Source organism: Calliphora vicina, chromosome 2, assembly GCF_958450345.1.
Source record: "Calliphora vicina chromosome 2, idCalVici1.1, whole genome shotgun sequence".
Taxonomy (NCBI): domain Eukaryota; kingdom Metazoa; phylum Arthropoda; class Insecta; order Diptera; family Calliphoridae; genus Calliphora; species Calliphora vicina.
Genome location: NC_088781.1, coordinates 20,041,329 through 20,065,270, shown reverse-complemented (window position 1 = coordinate 20,065,270; position 23,942 = coordinate 20,041,329). Strand labels below are relative to the sequence as shown.

The 23,942-nt window shown below is 26.7% G+C and overlaps 1 protein-coding gene across 2 annotated transcripts in view; it reads right to left on the bottom strand.

Annotated features, from left to right (window-relative positions):
- The window catches only part of vkg (viking), a 37,400-nt gene extending 16,215 nt beyond the window's left edge, over nucleotides 1-21,185 (bottom strand). Inside the window, exons 1-2 of one of the 2 annotated variants that reach the window (XM_065501056.1) lie at nucleotides 21,041-21,185; nucleotides 20,486-20,866 (exon numbers count right to left, since the gene is read on the bottom strand). In XM_065501056.1, coding sequence (XP_065357128.1) covers nucleotides 20,486-20,617 — 132 coding nt within the window. In that variant the 5' untranslated portion in view covers nucleotides 20,618-20,866; nucleotides 21,041-21,185. The remainder of the gene's footprint in view (nucleotides 1-20,485; nucleotides 20,867-21,040) is intronic. The other variant, XM_065501057.1, reaches the window with a different exon arrangement.
- Nucleotides 21,186-23,942: the final 2,757 nt, after the last annotated feature.

Sequence of the window (23,942 nt, the reverse complement as noted above, 5' to 3'; positions counted from 1 at the left end):
AGAACTGAACTAGAACTGAACTAGAACTGAACTAGAACTGAACTAGAACTGAACTAGAACTGAACTAGAACTGAACTAGAACTGAACTAGAACTGAACTAGAACTGAACTAGAACTGAACTAGAATTGAACTAGAACTGAACTAGAACTGAATTAGAACTGAACTAGAACTGAACTAGAACTATGATGTGCAAGAATAAAAAAAGTAAACATTGGTGTAGGGCTCTACTAACTATGTCTTAGTCAAACATTTTCATTAAAAAAAATTTTCAGCTGAAAAGTTTCCGACAATATTTGGTGTCTATATGTGAGTGAAATAAAATCCATTTTGTGTGTTTATTGATCAGGAATTGCTTATTAATGAAAATAAAAAAAAAATATTTTTTTTTTAATTCATCAATGAATTTTTTTATTTTTGTTGATAAACTACAAAGAAAGGGTTAATGATTTCAATCACCTTCAATAAAATGTGTATATAATTAGGTGTGTATATACTTTTATACTAAATACACATACATATATGTGATTATATTTATTTATATAAATAAAATTGTGTCATTTTTTTAAATTTAATATGGTGATTTCCCCAAATAAAATGACAGTTTAATACGATCATTTTAAACTAAGAAAATTGCAAAACAAAGAGAAAATAATGCAAAAAAAACAAACAAATAAACGAAAGATTTTCATAAATATTTATTTAAATAAAAACACATGTTGGCAACATGTGAGGCGGCATATAATTTTGTTTAAACAAAATATGTCTTAAAGTTTATATCAAAAATATTTATACGTATCATAATTTTTTTAGTTTTGTTCAAATTCAGTTAGCTGAAATATATTTTGCTTAAATGGCATTATTTTTTTGTGGTCATGTCCAAAAATACATGAATTTATGTGGTAATTAAATACATATTGTTTTTTAAAACTCCTGCCAGAAATCTTTGAAAGTTATTATACACTTTTTTATGGGTTAATAAACTTATCACATAGATCAACACGTGTTTGTAATATATTTCAATAAAGAATTTAAGAAAAATATGTTTGAGAAAATAGTAGTAGATTTATGAGAAAAAGTAGTAACAATATGTATTATCACAGTTACTACTTTAGAGATCGTTTGTTTGGATGCATTTTTTTTTTGCTGCTTTTATTGTTGTTGCTCTTGCAATTAGTGTCAATATCAACAATGATAGTATAGTACTACCTACTGACATTGCATATATGTAAACATATGATTGTATTCCTTGCCGTGTAGAGAAGAAACAAAGATCATCACAACAAGTAAAACATATCATACATAGATACATTCTAAATCTAAATTAGAAAATTACTATTGTTTCACAACATACTATCAACGGCTGCTAGATATTTCCAATTCACGCTATAGTCGGTATTAATGGTGGTATTCCACATATGATGCGTTTTAGTTTATAAAAAACTTGAAAATTAAATTGTTTGTCATTGATTACCAATGCTCTTCTTATCTTTCTTTGAAACAAGATCAGCAAAAATCAAATAAAATATGGCAACATTTTAATTAACAGTTATTTTGTTTATTTGTTTGTTTTCTTTCAGTTTCTCTATTATTGTAATTTCGCCATATTGAAAAGGGGGAGAGAGAGAGAGTTATGTAAACTCAGAGTTCCAAAGACACAATTGCTATCCTGTGCATGTTGTAAACAATGTTGTAAGTATAGTGAAAGATGACAATTGAGGAAATTTGTACAAGTCCTAGGTATTTTATATAGTTTTATATATTCTAGAAAATGTTCTTGAACATGATCAACCCGTAATTTTTCCTATGAATAATGCTAAAATTTGCGAATTGAAATAAATTTGTATCATGTATAAATGATAAAAACATTTGTTTTCGAAGCTAAACTTACGATAGCGAACGAAACACACTTTGAAAATCAAATTATAATGTTTAGTTCAGCAACTCCTTTTTGGTGTTAAGCCAATAAAATTTTAATTTAGATTAAAATTGTCAGCCAGCCACCTTATTACAACGATCGCGGAGTGCTAATAACAAACGATGATTTAGGTACCAGAACGCGACATTGGAACATGAACAAAATCAAATGAAAATGTTTACGTTAATCGAGTTTTGTTCGATCTCTTTTAATTTGTTGTTGATATAAAGATTTCATATGATGTTTGCAATCACTATATAAATAAAACTAGCTTAGAGCAATAAAAAATATATTTCTGTTTCTGGTTGATTCTCTCCTAAAAACTATGATTAGCTGAAAATACTTAACTTTTACAAAATTTAAACATTTTTTAAAACCTAATTTTTGTCTGATATACTTCAAAATGCTTTTAAGAGAAAAAAATATCAGGTATAGATTCCATTTTTAAGTATTATGACAAAATTGTCGGTGCTTCAGCTCAAACAACTTAGTTTTGGCAACAAACATCATTAAACGTTGTGATTAATATTTGTTAAGTATAGACACATGTTAATGGAACTTTCTAACAAAAAACACCAAAATAATTACCAAGCAATAACTTCAATGTAGGGTGCAACTTTATTATATATGCAATGAAGAAAAAACAGCTGTTTATTTTTTTGCATAAAATGCATTTTGTAAATAGAAATTGTTAATAATAATGAAAAGCTTTATTTTTAATCTAGAGCTGTAATGAAAGTGGGCGTGTGTGACATCATGCCTAGGATAGATCATATTTTACTATTGTTGACATATGCACACTCACACAAACCCATGTGTGTGTGTGTTTTTTTTGTTTTGCTCAATTGCAAACATCAGAGATTGCATATGATACTTTTTTTTTGTCATATCACAACATACTACATAGTTGCATATTTACGGATTTTTTATGCATCTTTGTTTTTTTCTCTTTCGGTTTTTTTGTTGTGTTTTTTTTTTTTAATGAAGGCAAAATATTTTGACCTTAAACTATTAAAGACAATGATATCAAATGTCATCAAACAAAAACATTAGAACATAAGTAAATATTTTCTTTATTTTATATGAACTATTATTGTTATTATTATTTTGTTAGGATGCATAACAAAAGTATAATGTAACTTCCATAAATAAATATTAAATTGTGGCAAAAAAAACAAAAAAAAGAAAAGTAAAAAAAAGAGACGGGGAAATAGAAATGTATATAAATGGTTAAAAAAATGTGTTCTAGTATGGATCATGTGTAAATTTACTTAAAATTGTAACACTGACATACATTTACTGGGCCGTTTTTCTTTAAAGACTCCCCCTTGCATTTCAGTGGAGAATTTGTTGTGATATTTTGCATACTTTTTTGGAGACATAAAAAGTTGTCTGTTTTTTGTGCTTTTAATTATTATGATTTGTTTTATGTTTAAGATAAAATTTGCACATAAATCTTGCAAGTGTGTCATATTTTTTATGCTTGCAGTCATTAAATGTTTATTATTAAAATAATATGTAAAATATTTAAGCAATTCAATGTCATTAATGGTTTAATTAAGAGTTCTAACTGTAAACTTTGTTTAGGGCAGCCATATTTAATTATTAAGGAAGATTTAGCGGTATTGAAAATTTAAATGTTCAAAACAATTGAATTTTCCTGACATAATACAAAAATTTATAAATTTGTATAACATAATTGGAGGATTCAAACGGTACAACACAAGCAGAGCCTTTGAATCCCCCAAATGTATTTTCAGCTAATCTTAGTTGTTACCTTGAGAAAATTAGACTGAAAATATATTTTTTTTCTTGCTCTTATGTAGCTACGTTTAATGACATTTTCTATTTAGTATTTATTCACATATTTATATCATGATAACAAACTCTTATAAATTTATTGAAAAGAGATCACAAAAATCTCGATTAAGGGTTAATGTTTCATTTGATTTGATTTAGTTCATGTTCCAATGTCGCGTTCTGGTACCATCTACTATTATCAGTAATCTGCGATCGCTGAAAATTTTAATTCAAATTTAAATTTAGTGACTTTAACTAAAAAAATAATTACTGCATATAATAATTACAATAAGCATTGTATTTTGTGTTTCAAATTGTGTCTCGTTTGCTATCGTAAGTATGTACACACAGCCTCAAAAGTGAGTAAACACCAGCGAAATTTTTGATTTTTTTAGGATCATGAAAATCATTATAGTCCGACTTAAATCTTTTTTTCACAACCGATTCTATTATTCAACTCAATCTCCAACAAACCGAAACATTAAAATTTTAATCGATGAATAAATTTTAGGATTTTCATTATCTTAAAAAAAATCTAATATTTTTTTGGTGTATACTCACTTTTGAGGCTCTCTGTATATGTTTATTTGAAAAATATATGTTTTTATTGTTTTAACAAGCTTTTAGATGGGTAAAACGAGATCCGAAAGAATGAGGAACAAATTGAAAAAAAATCCAAGTAAACATAAATAATATTTCGATAAAGCAGTTCATAAAGTTTTTAAATATTATCAACAATGTATTTCAAGAAAAATATTAAATTAGTTTTGCCTTAGCAATATATTTCATGTAATATTATGCTATAAGTATTAAAAATTTTACTTCACACCCAAAAAGTTTTTAAAATTTTGCATTCGTCAGCATTTCTTGCAATTACACGAGCTTAAAGGCGCTTAATTTTATCTCCTCTAACTGTAATACCATACTGGTAACTCTGTTATTGCCCTCTCCCCTTCTCTCTCTCTCTCTTTCTCCCTATTCACCGTTGACAACATTTCCTAACGTTAATTTCAATTAGGTTTTTTGTCTTCTCTGCTGTTTACAACAACAAAAATATGTCTCGCCATCTCTTTTTCAAAATAAAAGTATCCCTTACAAAATATTATTGAAATTCTTTTTTGTCGAATAGTTTTTTTTTTTGCTGCATTAACAAAATTACGACGGCATGGTGAGCTGCATAAAAAAATAAACATTGCGGTTTTTTAAATATTTTTTACTTGGGGCAGTCACAAATTGCAATACTATGGTATTTTATTTATTTTTTTTTTTGTCTAAATTGGTTAAAGTTTTTTTGTGTTTAAATAAAAAAAAAATAAGAAAAAATATTGAATTATTTCAAGTGTCAAGTTCAAGGAAATTTAGTATTGTAGGCATTTATTAGTTAGTAAATGAAAGTAGACCATAAATCAAATATGTAGGTAAATAATTTTTTGTTAATGTAAGCTTAATTTTTGAAAAGTTCTCATATTGTTGTTAGCAAAAATACATATATGGGTCATTTTTTGTTTTGTATATAAACGAAAATTCTTTAAATTTTCATTAATTAACACAGGGCAACATTTATGCATTGATTTTAATAAAATGTGCCTCGCTTAATTAGTAAGAATAGAATCGCATTTTTGTTTGTTTTTACCAAATCTTTCTGAATGATAAAATATTCCGGAGCCATGCTGAAATATGTGTTGGAACCTCCTTAATTTTATATATAATGATTTATACCAAATCTTTCTGAATTTCTTCGAAACAATAGAACATTTTATGATATTTGTTTAACCAAATCAGACAATTCGTTCTCGAGTTATGCTAAAATAAATTTTCTATATAACGATTTATCCCAAGATGTAGTAAATTTATGCATCACTGAGGCAGTGTTCCCCAACATTTTGCATCTCAAAAAACCAACGCGATGGTTGTAAAAATGTGTGGCAGCACTGCTAACCATTTGCCTTAAAAAACTTTTGACATAAATCAGTGATGCCAAATATGTTTTTTATGCTGCATTGTTGCAATATTACTGCATTTAAGAATGTTCTCTTTTTGAAAATTTTGGGTTATCATTTGAACATTTAAGGGTTAAACAAATAGTTCTATACTCCCTAGCTTGTATATGCAATAAAAACCAAATATTTATTTCCTGTTTCAAGCTAAAACTATGCAAAAATACATAAAATCAAAAGCAAAGTCGGCATACATATGGCTACAAAAAAGAACATCACAAAATTTCAAACAGATAACCTCTTTGTCACCCTAAATAAAAATATAAAAAAATACAAAGCACTACAACAGATTTATTCTTCATACATGATAGACACACAAGTTCAAGTATCAAACACATTGACAAAACTCCCGCCAGAAATAAAAAAGAAATGGCGCTTGTATACAAAATAATAACAATTATAAAAATAATATTGAAAAAAAAAACAATTTCATGCAAAATTTATTAAAAATAATCAAAGACCTTCTTTAAACAGCACAAAAATAAACATTTTTTTTAAAGAAAAAAAAATTAAACCATTTTTATGGACATCCGGGATTTTTGTTAAAATATTTAAACAATAAACTGATAATATGATATAGAATATATTCTATTTAATTAAAACTATAATTTATTATTGTATTTTTTTTTTATAAAACTATATATTAATCTCAAGAACGTTTTAAGAAATGTTTATTGTTTGTTTTTTATTCTAAAAAATTACATCATACTAAAAAAGACAACTAATTAAAAAAAAGTTTAATTATTTAGTTTAAAACTGACTTGTGATTAATTTATATGCGTGTATTTATGAATTCTAACTGATAACCTCAATTTTTCAAGATTTTTCTTTAATGTATTTAAGTTAGGCTTAAAAAATGAATTGAAATAAAAGTTTTGAAAAGTAAGGCCATAATCAGGCCATATAATATTTATGTTGAACAAAAAAACAAACTTAAGATGTTTCAATATACAAAAAAAGGAGTCAAAAAGGTTAAATATTTAAAATTAAAATCTAACACTTGAAATTTTGGTAAATAAATGTTCAAATATTTGCTATTTTTAGAAGTCATTGTAGAAGTTTGATTGTCGGGAACGTAAATAACAGATATGACATGATAAATGACCGATTTAACTGATTTTAAAATGTTTATTTGCCATTTTTGGAAGAATTTTCTGTTAATTCAAAGCTATTTTAATTCAAAATCCTTCAAAAAATGTATTACTTTCGCCAAATGCAATATCATAACTTAAATATGAATGAATTTAACATTTATGCATCGATATTAAGAAAATACTTATATTTCGTTCAATTTGTAAAATATCTAGCTTTATGAATAGCATGTAATGCATTTTTTTTAATAAAATCCTGTATAATAAAATGCTCGTTTTTAGGTCTGGCCGTCCTGCTGACAGTTGTGATATATGGCAATATTAAATTGTTGTTTTGAAATAATGCGTCATAACGGTAGGACAACAAATCAAAACAAACCAAGAAGTAACCGTTAAAATCAGTGATACCAAGTTTTTTCCTACCAAAAAGTACATTACAAGTTAAATAAAAATAGTAAAACCTAAATTTCGGCTGAATTTATCAATCAGTGGTTAATTTATACATATTTTGTTTGGATAGATGGTTTCAAAATTGATTTAATGATAATAGATATTATGTACATAGATTTAAAATCATTCTGCCTTATACAATATAAATCAAAACTATCTTTTTAACATTAACATTACAATTTGCAAATAATTTGTTTTTTTTAATTTCCCTTAAAAAAAACATAATTTCCCTGGAATTTAATAGGTAGTTTTACTCAAATAATATTTTGCTTATATTTTGTTGTTTTTTCCAAATGCCACCCACATTTCAAAATGTTTTTTTTCTTGCTTCTACTCAACTCTTTTGTATGCCAGTATTTCATTCATATATTTTGTGTTTTGTACATTTTTCATCATTATCATCATCACTATATTCCTTTTGAATTCTTATTTGTTGCCATTGTAGCATAGAGTAATTTCCGCATTATGTGTTTTTTTTCTTTTGCCTTGTGAAAATAATCAATTTGTAATTGCTTGTAAAGCAGTTTATTATCTTAACTTTATGCCCATTATTCATGTGGAGTTCTTTAAATCTTCAATTAGTGTTGAGTTGTAAAAAAAAATAAGATATAAAATAGTGATCGTAGACTGCCGCACAGTGCTTTAGAAACTTTTTATTTTGGAAATAATTCGGTAATTATTGAACGATTGGAGATATCTTAATGAAATTTCTCATACTTAGCGCCGAGGTGTTTTTGTTGATTTGTTTTTACATGGGTTCGTAGTTGGAAAGGGGGCTAGAGGGCAGCCCTCCACAGTTGCTCTCCTCGGACATACAAAAATCACCAAGCATTCAGTTCTATCAAGAATTTTTATATTTAGATGTGTGTGTTATATCTTAGTTCAAGAGATATAAGTATCTACCCTTCAGGAGATTTACAAACCTTATCATCAATTGAAATTTTTAACCAAATCGGTTATGCCAAAATAATCTACCATTTGAAATGTTAAGAAAACGAATAACAAATTAGTGGCAGCTTTGTTATCCGTTTTCTTTCTTTCTTTTATCTCTCTTTCTATGACAATGTAAACAAACTTTAACGGTAACTGCATTGCAGTGATGCCAACTGCTTTAAATTAAATACCATAAAGTGATGAAGGAATGTAAATACTATGAAATGAGAAATGATACAATTTAGTGATGAAAACACAAATCATTCTTAAGTTATGCTAAAATATTTGATATTTCGTCAAAACTTTCTGAATATCTCTGAAACAATGGAACAATATGATAAATAATGTTGGTAAAACTTGGAGGTAATTTGATTTATATATTTTTTTTAATTTTTACCAAATCACATTTACGATTTATAACTTCATTGTGAAATATATCAGAATTGGCTACATAATGTTAAACATTTGTGAATACTGTTGAAAATGTTTATGGAATAACCCTCATTAAATTTTAAACTAAAAATCTATATACATATGTACAATGTATTTTAAATCAGACAAACAAACAAAATAAACACTTGCATTACTGCACCACATTTTTAGTGCAGCCCCTATTAACACCATCACCCCAAACATCAATCATGATTAATTGCCATGATGTTCGTTTTTAGTTTTTCTACAATTTAATTTTTTTTATTTTGTGCAAAAAATCAACATGCACTTTTTCTAAGAATCAGTTTTGTTCTTCAAAAAGAATTTGCACCAAAAAAAAAAATGTGGAAGAATACAAATTAAACAAATACATAAATGAATTCAAAAATTGGATCACACATGTTATTCTCCTGTTCCAAACAAAAAAGCCAAAACAAAAAATTAAAACAAACACAAAATTTTCGAACGCTGCCTCCAACCACAATCCTAAAATGATATCTTTCCAAAAATTAAAAAAAAAAAAACATTGATGGAAAGAAAACCGATCTTGCAGCATGACATCATTTTTATGAAAAAAAAAATTTGCAAACAGATGTTGCTGATGATGTAGCTTGGTATCATAAAAATTAAAAAAAAAAAAACAAAATAAATAAAATCAAATGCATTTAATTTTTTCATTTTGTTATTATTTTGTATATGATGCATATCTAAGCATTTTTATGTAAATTAGAAAACATGAAACACGCAGGAAAAACTAAATAATTCTATTTAATATTTTGTAATTCTAAACGTTATAACAAAAAAAAATATATGTCTGGTAATTTTGTTTTAGAAAATTTATGGATTTTTGCAAGTTTTCTACAACAGCCAGCCCACTTGGCATGGCAATTGCCATAATTTATTTGATAATAATCATATGTTCATATTAATATTTTTACTTAATTCATGTACATTTCTTTCTTTTTCATAAACTATACAATTTAGTTCTATGTTCTTGTAATAGTGTCTGACAAAAGTTAGTATTCAAAAGGTTCAGTGTAAATTCTACAAATTGTAGTTATTTTCCCGGTTCATATAAATGTCACTCAGCTTAGAATGAAAATCGCCGAAGACAGGAATTTTATGTTGCGAATTTTACAAAAAACTATGTAAACAATCGAAAGTTATCATTATGTCCCCAAGATCTCATTCTAGGATGAATGGAATTTATATGAAAAGAAGAAGACAGTAAGTCTATGGTAAACAAAACCAGTCATTTGAAATGTAAATAAATGAGAAATTGTCTCTCTTTCTATGAAAATGTAAACAAACTTTAACGGTAACTGCAATATGGTGATGCCAACTCCTTAAAACTAAATCAGGTACCATAAACTTCCAGAATTAGATTTGCTTTAATTCCAGATACAGATATTTAGTTAAAAATCCTGAATGTCTGACTTTCTCATAAAATGAAGAAAAAACGGTTTCCTTGAAATTTTTTTTTTTTTTTACAAATATGTACTGTTTTTTTTCTCAGTCGTATATAGCAATCTGACTTGATTACTATACAATTTTTAGTTTACTGTTCTTTTCTCACCCGTATATAGCAATCTGACTAGATTAATATGGAATTTTTAGTTTCCTTAGAGTATAATTGTATTCCTCACTGTTATTTTAAATTGCTAATCGTTTTACATTTTATATGTATTTTAATCATTTTAATAGAGACACAATTTTTATGACAGATTATTATTATTAAATGTAAAGTGAGCTTTTTGGCGTGTTTATGAACATGTGCGAATGTAACTGCATCATTGTTAATAGTGTTGCCAATTATCTCTTAATTTTGATTGGTTAATAAAATGCTTAAGTATTAGTGTAACATTGTTGTAATTATTTTAATTAATATTTGTTTTAATAAAAGAGATAACACAATTAATGTATTAGTAATTTTTGCAACATTGTTGTAACAAATTATGTTTAAACTTAAATGATTAATATTATGATGACAAACAAATGTATTGGATTTTGTATTAATCGTAATACATACCGAGGGACTTTATTTTAAATTTTTTAGGCTTTCAGCCTAAAATCACAAAAAACTTTATGTAACAAAAACTGACATTTGTAATGTAAATAAACGCACAAAGTAGTGACAACTTTGACATTGTTTTTCTTATTTTCCATTTTCTCTCATTCTAAGAAATGGTAAACAAACTTTAACGGTAACTGCATCACAGTGATGCCAACTGCTTTGTACTAAAGCAATTACCATAAGTTTATATATTCCTTCCGTTTATTGTTAATAAAAACAAGCTATATTCATTCGGCTGTGTCCAATCGTATATACTCTTCCCCAAAGTATTTTTATTAGTGAAAATAAAATATACTATGTATTTTAAAAAAAAGTTTTAGGGTAAAAAAAGGTCTTTGAAATATCTATCAGTCAATATTAATTAATGACTTAGTTATCCAGATATACATAAAAAATTGGTCAACCATTTATGGGGAACTATAGCTGATATATTGATGTATGCATCATGTAATAAAGTTATATGAGGGCTACGGAAAGTTGTTTTTAACATACGGATGAGGTCGAAAATGAAAAAATTTAGAAATTACAAACGTAATGTTACTCATGGTGTATAAAAACCTTAAACTAACAATTCTAATAATTTTTTATTTTTTAAATAAAGCTTGTAAACCTAATTTTTTCAAGGTCATAACAAATTTGTTCAATAAATTTTCCGATTTTAACAAAATACTACAAAATTTTGCCATTAAAAATAGCAAATTTTAAATAAATTAAATTCAAAATAGTTTTCGACAAATAACATTATTAATGAACTAATTTAAAAGATTTATTTTTTTTAAAAATCAAATATTTAAACGCACATGTTTTTCATAATTTCAAACTTAAAATCACAAACTAAATTTATTTTCATACCAAAAAAAAACTCACATAATACAGACACATTAAAAAGTTTAGCCTCAAATATAAACAAAACACCAAATGAAACCAAACAAACCGCGAAGAAAACTATAATAAACATTTTTTTTTAAAAATTAAAGCAAAAAAAGTAAAAGAAAACAAGTAAATTAAATGAAATAAGCCTGAACAATATTAAAACTACGGCACTGTAATATTCAATCTATAAACACACATGCCTCATGAAAAAGAAAAAAGGAGTCATCTATATAAAAAAAAATAATAATGCTTCCATCAATGATCTGCATCGACAGATCAGCATGGAAGAAGTTTGAAAGAATGCACTCAAAAAGAATTATTACTTTAAAAACTATGTAAAATTCAAATAATATATTAAAAGGGGTATCACTGATTCCTGCGGCAATGGATTTATTCAATTAAATTTGGAGTTTTAAGCCTGTAACTTACCTTTATGCACTAAAGTTTACACTTAAAATGATAAAAATATTGGCTAAACTTATACAATTTCCTAATTTTATGCAAACGTCTTAATAGTATTCTTTTGTTTACATTTTATGCTGATGTTTACTTTAAAGGAGTTGACATTTCTGCACTGCAGTTACCGTTAGAAAAAAATAATGCCAAAGCATTGTTTTGATGATGTTGCCATATCAATAAAAAAAACTAACATATTTACTCCTAACAAAGAATCGATTCTTTAACAGCTCTAATTTTAAACACTCATCAAACTCATAGCAATTAGCGCTAAAAACAAACATCGATCATACACATAAGAACAAATTTTCCAAATATGCAACATATCAATATGATCTTAAATGTTTACATTACATTTCACATACACAAATGCACAAATGTAACAGCATCCAACTCTCAACAATGAATCGACTTCTAATACATAATACTCTAATTGAGGAAGAACAACTTGCAGCAGCAGTTGGCTGCTTAAGTAGAAATTAAAATGAATGAATATATAAGAAATGAATGATAAGAAATAATAACAACTATAACTGCAGCAGCAATAGCAAACAATACTTGAGAATGTAATTTATAAGATTAAGATAAAGTACACAATACATTATTTCATTTCGATTTATTAAGCAAAGAAAATAAAATAATTCCTTTGGCCATATTTACATACATAAATAGAAATGCAACAACACTTGTTGCTGGCAAAGAGCAATTCTCGCAATAAATGTAAAATTATACTCTTCTTCTCAGCACAATAATTTAGCCGGCAAAATAAAATTTTGAAAAAAGAGTTTAATTTTTCAATAAATAATTTTTAATTAAAGAGTTTTCTTTTAATTTTTAAGAGAAATCTGAGAGTTTTAATGAAATTTAATAAAATAAGCTCTTAAATATTGAGAAAATATGCATATATAAATGAATTTAACTATAGATTACGGTTACAAAATCTAAACCCCTGTCTATACTTGACAAATATCTATCATAACAATTAATTTGTCACTATTTTTCTTCTTTTCTTCTGCTCTCTCTCTTCTTCTATGAAATGGTAAACAAACTTTAACGGTAACAGCATTACAGTAATGCCAATTAAAACTAAATCAGGTACCATAAATTGATGAAAGAATAAACAGAAATTTATATTTTCTTCCCCTTACTTCTGTGAGGAACAGAGGCCCTATGTTTTTCTTTAAATACTATTAAATGATAGATAAACTTTATGGAGAACAAAATGACAGTTATGAAAACTGATTAGTATTAAATCTCGTGAAATTTACTTCAGATAAAGCATATATATTAGTTCTTTCTTCCCTATACTACAGATACCAGCTTAGGACTTATAAAATAATAATTTAGGAGCATATAATATCATTCCTTGTTTATATTCAATATATTAAAGTTACAAAATATTGAAAATATATGTGGGGTATTCTCACGGTCTCCTATTATTCATATTGTCATAAAGTCCTAATATATTATAATAGTTGTTGTGTTTTAAACAAAAAAAAGTATTATTTTATGCCAAAACAATAAACATAGTTCAAATAGTCTTATTAGTTTAGAACTTTTTTGTTTAAAACGCAACAAAAAATTGATTAAACTATAATAATATATTAGGACATTATGACAATACGACCAAATAGTAGACCGTGTGAATACCCCAATTGTTTTTTGTAATTTATTTGTAGCTAACGGAAATATTTAGGTGATTTTGCACTTTAAACGTTTCTAATAATCAATAATAATCACTTACAAATCGTGATCATACTATAAGCTTATCATCAGAAATATAGTACTACGTTTCTATACTTTTAAAATTGAAATATATACACTGAAATAAGAATTACACTGTAAAAATATTACATACTTGTTTCCTGCTACTTTTATTTACATTTTATTAATTCCTGGGATCGGCAAAAGTCCGGGAAATTAGTAACCCTACTTGAAACTTATTTTAAACAAAATTTATCTATTACTTTACATTGAATTTTGTGACCGGAAACACAATTAGTTTGATGACTTTATAAAATGACGTTATAAATGCTGGCAATTAGGCCAACGTCATGTTAAAGCGATAAGTTCACTTCATATAAAGTTTTCTTTGCCTCCCCATAGAAAAAATTGTATTAGTACCTCAATATGTAGGACGTATAATATAATTATATATTCTATAAATTATATACAAAAATCTCTTCCGATGGGTAGATTTCATTGACAAGTTCCTGGTCTAACTATCCGTTAAAAAAATTATATTGCTTTGTTTTTTATTGTATTTTGACCCAAAATTATTATAGTTTAGATAGATTATATAAATTTGCCCCACTTTATTTGGTCAGTGTATAAATATAATTTAAATTTTTTTGTATGTTAATTTAACTATGACATAAATATGCTGATTATGAGATACTGGGTGTCGGTTTCATAAAAAAAGGCATGCATCTATTTATTATTTCAAAATGTTGTCAAAAGGCTATCACCGTTTTAGCATTTGATGGATTTATTAAGGCAAATCGTGACTTCATATAAATGAAATGTTAATAATTGTTAATTAAAAAAAAGTACATGAAATAAGTATGTATGCTATAGTTGATACAAAAAAAATAATTCACAGATTATAAAGTAATTAAAAACGCTTAAGTTAATAAAAAAATGTGCTACATACTTAAGTTAATAAAAAAATGTGCTAGATTTTTAAATGTCTTTTGGCAAAATGTTAAAAGCTATAAAGGAATTATTAAATATGAGATTTTTATACATTTTTAATAAAATTAACTTGTGTAAAATCAAAATGGCGAAATAAAAAAAATGTTCTGCCTATCTTAACCACCGTTATATTATTCCTCCTCTTTTTCTTCTTCTAGTGTCACTTGTTACAAGTGTTTGTGTAAATGTCAAGGTGATTCTTCTAGTTTCTTTTGTTTACATTTCAAACAGCTGTTTTATAAGGTTGCCGTATTCTTAACTAACCGGCAGTGTTGTCCTTTTTCGTTTCTATGAAAATGCACACACTTTTTATGAAATTCGAGTAAAAAACTTAAAATTTTGACAAATAGTTAAAAAAATTTTTATTTTTGATACTTTAATTGATTTATTAGTGCAAAAGTCGAATATACTTAAAAATATGATTAAAAAATCACGTTTACAATAAAATAAATTTTACTAAAGTAACAAATTTCTCTATTATAAACTCTAATAAACTTTTGCTCTCAGTTCTTATGTACACAAGACCTAAAATGTAAAGACATTCAATTAACTACTCGATGGCATATAAAACATACTTAGTTGTGGGCAAAATAATTGCTTTTTATTTGCAAAACTCTTAAATATTTTATAAATAGTTTTTAGTAACAACTATATTTCCACCTACAACTGTATAAACTGCATGAAATTTAATCCTTTTTTTAGTAATAAGCACTTTTAAACTGAAGTGTAAGTTGTTTGATATTGTGGTCATTAAATACCAGTTAATATTAATAAAAAAAGAAAAGTTTTTTTTGTTTTCAAAAGCAACGGTATGAGAATTACGTGTTTGTAGTACGAGTAAATTGTCAATAAATGAGAGAAAAACTAAAACAGAAACCGCAAAAAAGAAAAGTAGTGACAATGGCCTAGGAAAGAAGTTGATGAAAGAAACAAGTCAGAGTGCTATATTCGTTTGAGCCGAATCGTATATGCCCTTCACCTTAATAGGAAAACCAAGTAACAGCGGATTGTAACCAGTAACCAGTATTTTTGTGACCCCGATTTTATGAGTAAACCAAGCACTCCAAATCGGCTAATATATCCGGAATTTGAGCAAATGTAGAGTTATATTTTGCGTTCAATTATAGCTTAATATCGTGGCTATATGTTTATGGAATATAAACGGGACTATGGACGATACTTTAGACTATACACGAGACTTTAGACGAGACTATAGATGAGACTATAGATGAGACTATAGACGATACTATAGACGAGATATAAACGAGACATAGACGAGACTATAAACGAGACATAGACGAGACTATAGATGCGACATAGACGAGATATATAGACGTAACTATAGACAAAGTCATATATGAGACTATAGCAATACTATAGACGAGGCGGACAGACGAACATTGCTAAATAGACTCCACTATCTTTAGGAATCCGAAATATGTATTTGAATAGGGTCGCGAACAGAATGACACACTTAAATATCCATTTAACTGATGATGAAGGGTATAACAACATTAATAACGGCAAAACAATTGTAATAAAATATAAATTCATTAACAATTTAATTGCATAGTATAAGTATTGTAAAAAATTAAACAGAATACTGATTTTTAGTAAATAGATGTTACGAGTTCAAAATATTATTTTAATATCTGTATAAAAGCTGAATTTGAAATTAATTTTAGCTGGGGAATAATTAGAGAACTGAAATGTTTACATTTCTGTAGTAATAGCAACCTGTTGTTTTGTGAGAAATTCAAATATCAGGTAAATTTATCAACTTGGTAGATTTATTATTTGTAAATCCCTGTCTATACTTGACAAATATTTATCATAACAATAAATGACGTTTGTTTTCAAGACAAAGTTATCTTAGCAAAAGCACTAACGATTTTGTCATAACGAAGCAATAATAATAATCTTGACAACCATTTTGACGCTTATCATGACAAACATTTATTAGGTATAGACATATGGTAATACAGGACAATAAAAAATTTCGAGACTTGTCGGCAGAAATACCCAGAGTCTTTGGTAGAAATCGAACCCGCAACCATTAGTCTAATAGTCCAGCAGTATAATCAATTTGCCCTGAGTAATCAATTTGGTTGATTTATCTTTTACAATTTTAACTGTGTTTTTAATACTTATTAAGTACAACTAATTCAATTAAATGACTTATAATGCCTTTTCGAAATTTCTAATTGAATCTGTGTAATGATTGAAAAAATTAAATAGTTCTGAATCATTTAGTAATTTAAACAAATATTCAGATAAATTTTCTTTATTTCAATTTGCAATTCAAAAAGGAAATTAACAAGTTCTTTGTTTAATAAAATAAATAATTGATATGTGAGCATAGACTTAAAAATAGTTTGAATACAAGGCGTATAATTAATTTATTTGTTTGTGATATTTTTCTTAATATCAATGAACGGAAACATGTGCCAATTTCAAACTGTAATATTGAAGGCTAATCAATGTTTGTGTTAAATTAAAAATAAACATAATAAAGCCTACTTTTAAGCGTTACAACTAATTAATTAAGTAATTATGAAAATGTTATATTCATTCAAACTGACAACCGGAAATGAATAAATTATACCTAAAATAGTCCAATTTTTTTTAGAGAATTTCAAATTTATATAAAAAATTTATTAAAAAAATGATTTTGTTTTTAAGGTTATCATCATTGGAGCAAAAGACACATTATTGACCTTTTTCAAAGAGAGTTTGATAAGACCACAACTTTTGAATTTTTGGCAATTAAATAAATGTGTTTATATAATATATAAATTGCTATTTCTAAAATTTAAATATTTAAGATTATAGATAATGTAGAAAGAAATAGATTGTTTTTTTTTACATTTTCTACATTAATAAATTTTGTTTTGATTTGGATTTGAATTTTATCTTTAAGGAAAGAGTCATTTTATGACAGTTTCATTTTATATTCTTTCGTTTTTTTTTAAGATTTTATTGTTTTTTTTTTTTTGCTTTCTAAGTATTCCGGAAATATAATATATTCATGTTGGATCCATTGCATTTATTTCAGTTTTGCTTTACTTTGCATGTTAGTGCACTCACTGCCTTTATTTCTTCAAGCTTAAACGTAAGTTCTTCTTTCTATCAGACTGTGTTTTTTTATTTTCTTTCTTTCTTGTATTTATTTCTGTTAAACTTATGCTGATTATAATACTTAAATTGACCCAATTTTGTTTGTATTTCATTTTATTTATTATGATTTTTGTTTTGAATTTAAACTTATGTTTATGTTTTTTATCAATTATTTTTTTATAAATTATTATGGTTTATATCTTTTTTTTTAAAAAAAAAGAACATAAGAAAAATATAAATGATAAAAAAATTAATAAAATTTTGAAAAATTTATTAAACTCTCTTAATTTTGTTTTGTTAAAAAATAAGAGAGTTGAAAAAATAAATTTAGTCATATTTAAGACTCAATTTATTTTTTAAAGAGTACAAATTATGTTTGTTTTAAAAGAGCATAAAATGTTTTTCATATTTTTCCTCTCTTTTTATTAAACAATATTCTCTTAAACACATTATATTATTTATTGATAACTTTTTTTAAATTTAGTTTTTCCCGTTAGGCATAATATTAATATCAATATTTTATTTGTTTTCTTTTTACTTACAAATCTATTTATTTAAATTTACAAGTTTTTTTAAACAAATTGCATTTTAACGCTGTTTTGAAACATTTTTCAATATTTCTTACTTTTTTACTAACAAAAGAGTTAGCATCACTTCTTTTAACCGTTAAAGGTTAAGATGGCAACTCTCTTGAACACAACTCTGAGGACTAAACAGTGATGACAACTTTTTAAAAGCAAAATAAGTACTAATTATTAAAAAGTAGTTAAATAGGATTAAAATGCAATATAAATTTAATTTTTGTAAATTTTAAACATGAAATTATATCAAATCCAATTTAAAACAGTTGTAACATAATACGGCCGCTTGCGAGGCCTTTTAAATAAATTTCATTTGATAGTATCCTAGTTTTATGGAAATATATTTCCAAAAATCGTGGTATTCCTGACTTTTTGATATCACAGTCAGCTATAGACAGATTTTGCTGATTTCCAATATCCTCAATAATACGTTAGTATAACTGATACATTGATACAAGATTTTATCGATATCTGGGAACTTCGGAAAATTGATTTCAAGCAATATTTCTGTCTATAATAATCCAGAAAACTGCGGGATTTACAATAAATGGCGTATCTTTTGAACGCGGTTTTTGTTTTTAATTTAAAAAAAGTACCGCTGAAGCATATGGTGAATGTGCTCCATCGGTTTCAACGTGCGAGAGATGGTTTGTGCGGTTCAGAAGTAGGGAAATTGTGTACGATACCAATTGAATCCGAGAGACCTTGAAAGACGATTTTGCATGTCCGAAATGATGCTTGAACGCCATAAAATAAAATCACCGAATCATTACTTGCCATCAAAAATGAATCCATTACTATAACCCGAAACGTAAGATATCGTATGTGAAGCCCGGTCAACCAGCCGAATTGATACCAAAGCTAAATATCAATGGCGCTCTGTATTTGATGGGAGTAAAAGGGTCCTATCTAGTATGAGTTGCAGAAATCTAGCCAGACTATGAATAACTACACAAACTGTTTATAACCGAGGTCAATTCCAAATTGGTTACCTTGATGGTAATGAATATAACGAGTAATGAGACACTCTGTACAATCGCAATCGGAGGGACTTAAAGAGATACCTCAAAAACTGATGGATTAACATATTGTCAAACGAGAATATAAACTAAACGAACCTGTATCTAGCCAGAGAGTGTAGGACCTTTAATACATACATATGATTATAAACAATTTGTTTGAAATAAGCCATAGCTCAGCTAGGGTGAAACAACAATATGGAACAATTACCATTGCCAACTAATTTTAAATTTCATTCATATTGGATCAGGTGACGAAATTTTAATTTCTTCGCATTAACTCAATATCACCAATCGTAAGTTCGAAAAAGATCGGAAACTGTTTGTAGCTTTAAGGAATAAAATAAATATTGTAAATTGAATGACTGTTAATGCAGATATATATTAAATTTATCTGACAGAAGTCACTCCTCACATATGGACTATAATTCTAAATATAGAACCTTCATACACTATGATGGTTGAAATACATACTCATGCTTGCGCTCGAACAGTTGAACGACTGTTGTCTGAATAAATTTTCTCTAATCTAGTAAATTATAAGACTATTTGACTAAAAGTGTTTAAATAGGTCCCAACAATAGCTATTATGAGTTTTTGCAAACAATATTTTTTAAATTTATCAAAAAGTAAGGTCTTAGAGAAGAGTAATTTTGACCAGTTTTTCATATACACCTGCATTAGTATTAGGTAGAAACCTTTTGAGATTCCTAATTTAATGAATTCCACAAATTATCGGTTAATATTTTTAGCGAAATTAAAATTTGGAAATATTTTTCTTTATTAAAATATGTTTTTTATATTGCATAATAAAATTAATTTGAGCAATAAGGATTGAAGAATAATTTGGGAATAAAATTATTAATGTAACGATTACAAAAATAATCGGTTAACCATTATTTTAAAATTTATTCAAACTAAAATTTAGCAGAGTCCTTTTTTTAAAACTCTATAGTTTTATTTACATTAAACTCAGTTTTTTTTAAGAATATTGCACAAATATCAATTATTTTGTAAAATATTTCTATTTTCTCATTTGTTTTAAAAACTTACCTTAGCATCAGCAGTATTTCCAAATAGGGCAAAGGTAACAACAATAACAACTACTGTTGTTAACAGTAGACCATGCCTCTTAGGGGCACTCAAACCCGAGAGACCCCATAGGCCTCTGGGTAATGGCAACATATTCCGCAAAACTGACGCGTATCCGCCACGAACAACAAATAATTGTATTATTTTTTTTTTTATTATTTTTGGTTAACAAGACGACAACACTACTACCAACAGACACTGGAACCACGCACAATTTTTTCCGTTTCTTTCGAAGATTTTCTGTTTATAAAATTTATTTCAAATAAAGTTCTTTTTTTCTTTTCTGATGGAAAAACATCAGAATTTTGCTGGTAGGGGAAGCGCACTACCGATTGTTTAACACTAAAAACAAATAACAAAAATAGAAAATAAAAGAAAAATTGAAAAAAACCGTTAAATTTTTTTTGGGGAGTTTTTAAAAATTAATAATTTTTTAAGAAAAATTTTAAAAAAAATAAAAAAAACAAAAAAAAAATGTGTAAAAATTATAGGGAAAAAAATATAAAAAAAACTAACACAACTCGACGTTAAGCACTCGTAACATACACTGATTATAGACTGATTTTATTTATGTAGAAGACTAGTGGGTACGCAATACGATCGTCGTATACTCTCCCTACATGGAGATCGACAAACGTTCGAAGTGTTACTAAACATGAGGCCAGCCAAAGATTTTTCATGCTGCTCATATTTGGCTGAACCAAACATTACGGCACTCACACTCGCTCACTTGATCAGCCGAATGCCAAAACGAGTGCACTACTACACGCTCAACTCCCAACTAAATCTACCCATACTTTGACAACTGATAATGATAATGTTGTGTGCGAGTGTGTGTGTGTTTCTTTGGTTCATGCCTTCCGTTCAGAATTTTCTTTTAAAACTGAATGAATATGGAATTATATGGAGTGGATGGGATGTGAGGATCTAGATTTAAGTTAAAGAAATAATGTTTTAAAACGGATGAACGATGAACGATCTTAAAGCTCACTCGATCTTTATTTTGAAATCGAAGCAAAACATTGTTCTTGTTGTTTGTTAGAATAAAACAACATGTACAACAACAATAGTATAAAATCAAATCAAAAGAGTCATCTCATATAAATTAGAACTTTGCCTTGATGTGAGGAAATGGTTTGTTTTTTTTTCTTCTGATTTTTTATTTTTTTTTTGTTTAGAATTCTTCGAAGATTTCGTAAAGCTTCTTCTCACCCAGAAACAAAGAAGACTTGAATAATAATCAAACACCCATTAAAGCATACGAGGGCGATGTGATAAGATCTTTGAAAATGGTGCCATCTATTAATCAAGGTTGGCTTGCTAAAAACCTTTTCAGATTTCCAGGCTACCGTTACCCTTAAAATACCGTTACCGAAATAACTGCAATGACAATTACTGTTTGCGTCGTCTTATATATTTTTTTTAAATATAAAAAAAAAGTTTTTAGGAAAAATTTTTTTTTTATATTTAAATTTTTTTTTTTAGATTTTAAAAAACCAAAAATTTTTGGTTTTTTAAATTTTAAAAAAAATGTTTGGTTTTTTAAATTTTTTTTTTCTGAAAAAAAATTAGGTTTAAAAAGTATTTTTTTCCAATTTTGACCCATTGAAGGTCCGTTGCAAAGGTCTTTGAAATATCTATCATTAGATATCCATATTGTCTATATTAATGACTTAGTAATCCAGATATAGGTCGAAAATAGGTCAAAAATCGTGGTTGTCCAGGTTTTTTCCTCATATCTCAGCCATTTGTGGACCGATTTTGCTGATTTTAAATAGGAAACTTATCGAAAGCATGTCTGACAGAATTATTGAAGATTTGGATTCCGAAGATATCTGGGATCTTTAGAAAATTGATTTCAACAGACAGACAGACGGACGGACGGACATGGCTTAATCGACTCCGCTTTCTATAAAGATCCAGAATATATAACTGTATAGGGTCGGAAAATTATATTGTGGAAATTACAAACGGAATGACAAACTTATATATACCCTTCTCACGAAGGTGAAGGGTATCAAAAAATAAGAACACATCATAGCAAAGCTACGAAGGAATTAATTCTTAATTCAATTTCTAAAATCAAATTAAGTTTTATCTCTTAACCAGGCTGTTAATGAATTCATTACGAATTAATTCATAGGCTTAATTCCTTAGTACTTCAAATGTATTGAATTCTTTCCTTTGATAATTCATTTATTTTATAATTAATTCATTCAAGTTCTCTTTAATACAAAAATTAATTGAAGATTAAATTTTTCTTCAATTCAAATCTATTACAAAAAGGCTTTAGAACAATTTTGTAAATACAAATTGAATGATGAAAAAATATGTTCATTCAATTTGGATTAGAATTTTGATATGAATTTATTCCATTATGAACTAATTCAGCAACGAATGAATTCCATTCAAATAACAGCCTTTGAATGAAACTTAAGAATTTGTTTTACGGTGAATGATTTTATGGAATGAATTGCTGACATTTAAAATTCTGATTTAAGATTTCAGTGTCAAACTCTGCTACTCAAACAGTAATTTCAAAACTTTTGAAAGCTGAATTCATCCAAAAGCAGGGAAATTAGATACCATAGGAATTGAAACTGAGAGACCTTGAAAGACGATTTTGTATGTCTGAAATGGTTGAATGCTATAAAAGAAAATCATTTTTGTACCGGATCGTAAGAGATCGTACACAGAAAGAATTATTGCTAAATTATTTTCAAACAATCGCCTGTCTGAAACTAATTTTATTTTCTATTAATATTTTTATAGATTCTATTAATGTTTTTGTTTGATTTTTATTTTAATACAACACTTCGGATAAAACAACAACACAAGCAAGTAAATAAGGGTATTTGTTGTTATCATGTGCATATTAGTCACATTGGGTAATTTCGTTTGCATGTGTGTTTTTATGATGTGTGGATATAATTCTCATTTGGTTAAAAATATTTTATATATAAGTAGTTTTGGTTTTGTCAAAGGCTTACAAAAATATGTGAATTGTCTGATAAACAGATAATGGCATTGTTTAATGTTTTTCTCTTCTTTACTTTCCTATTTTCTTTTTTTATTTGTTGTTTTTTCTTATTTTTATTTTTAACAAATTTTTTTATTGGTACTATACCAATTTTGTTTAAAAATTTTATTTGATACAGACAAACTTTTCACTGAATCAGTAAAACTAAGAAATTTCAGAAAACCAGAATCAGTGAAATTTTTGTCTGATTTAAACAAATATTTGTTTGAAATTGTGTGTAAATTCAAATAACATTTTTATTCAATAGCATATTTTTTTAATTGAAAAAATATTGTTTTTTTTCAATTAAATTTTTGCAAAATTTTGTGTTTGAATTTACAAATTTTATGATAGGTCCTAATTCAAACAATATTTTGTCTGATTGGGTGAATTTCTTGA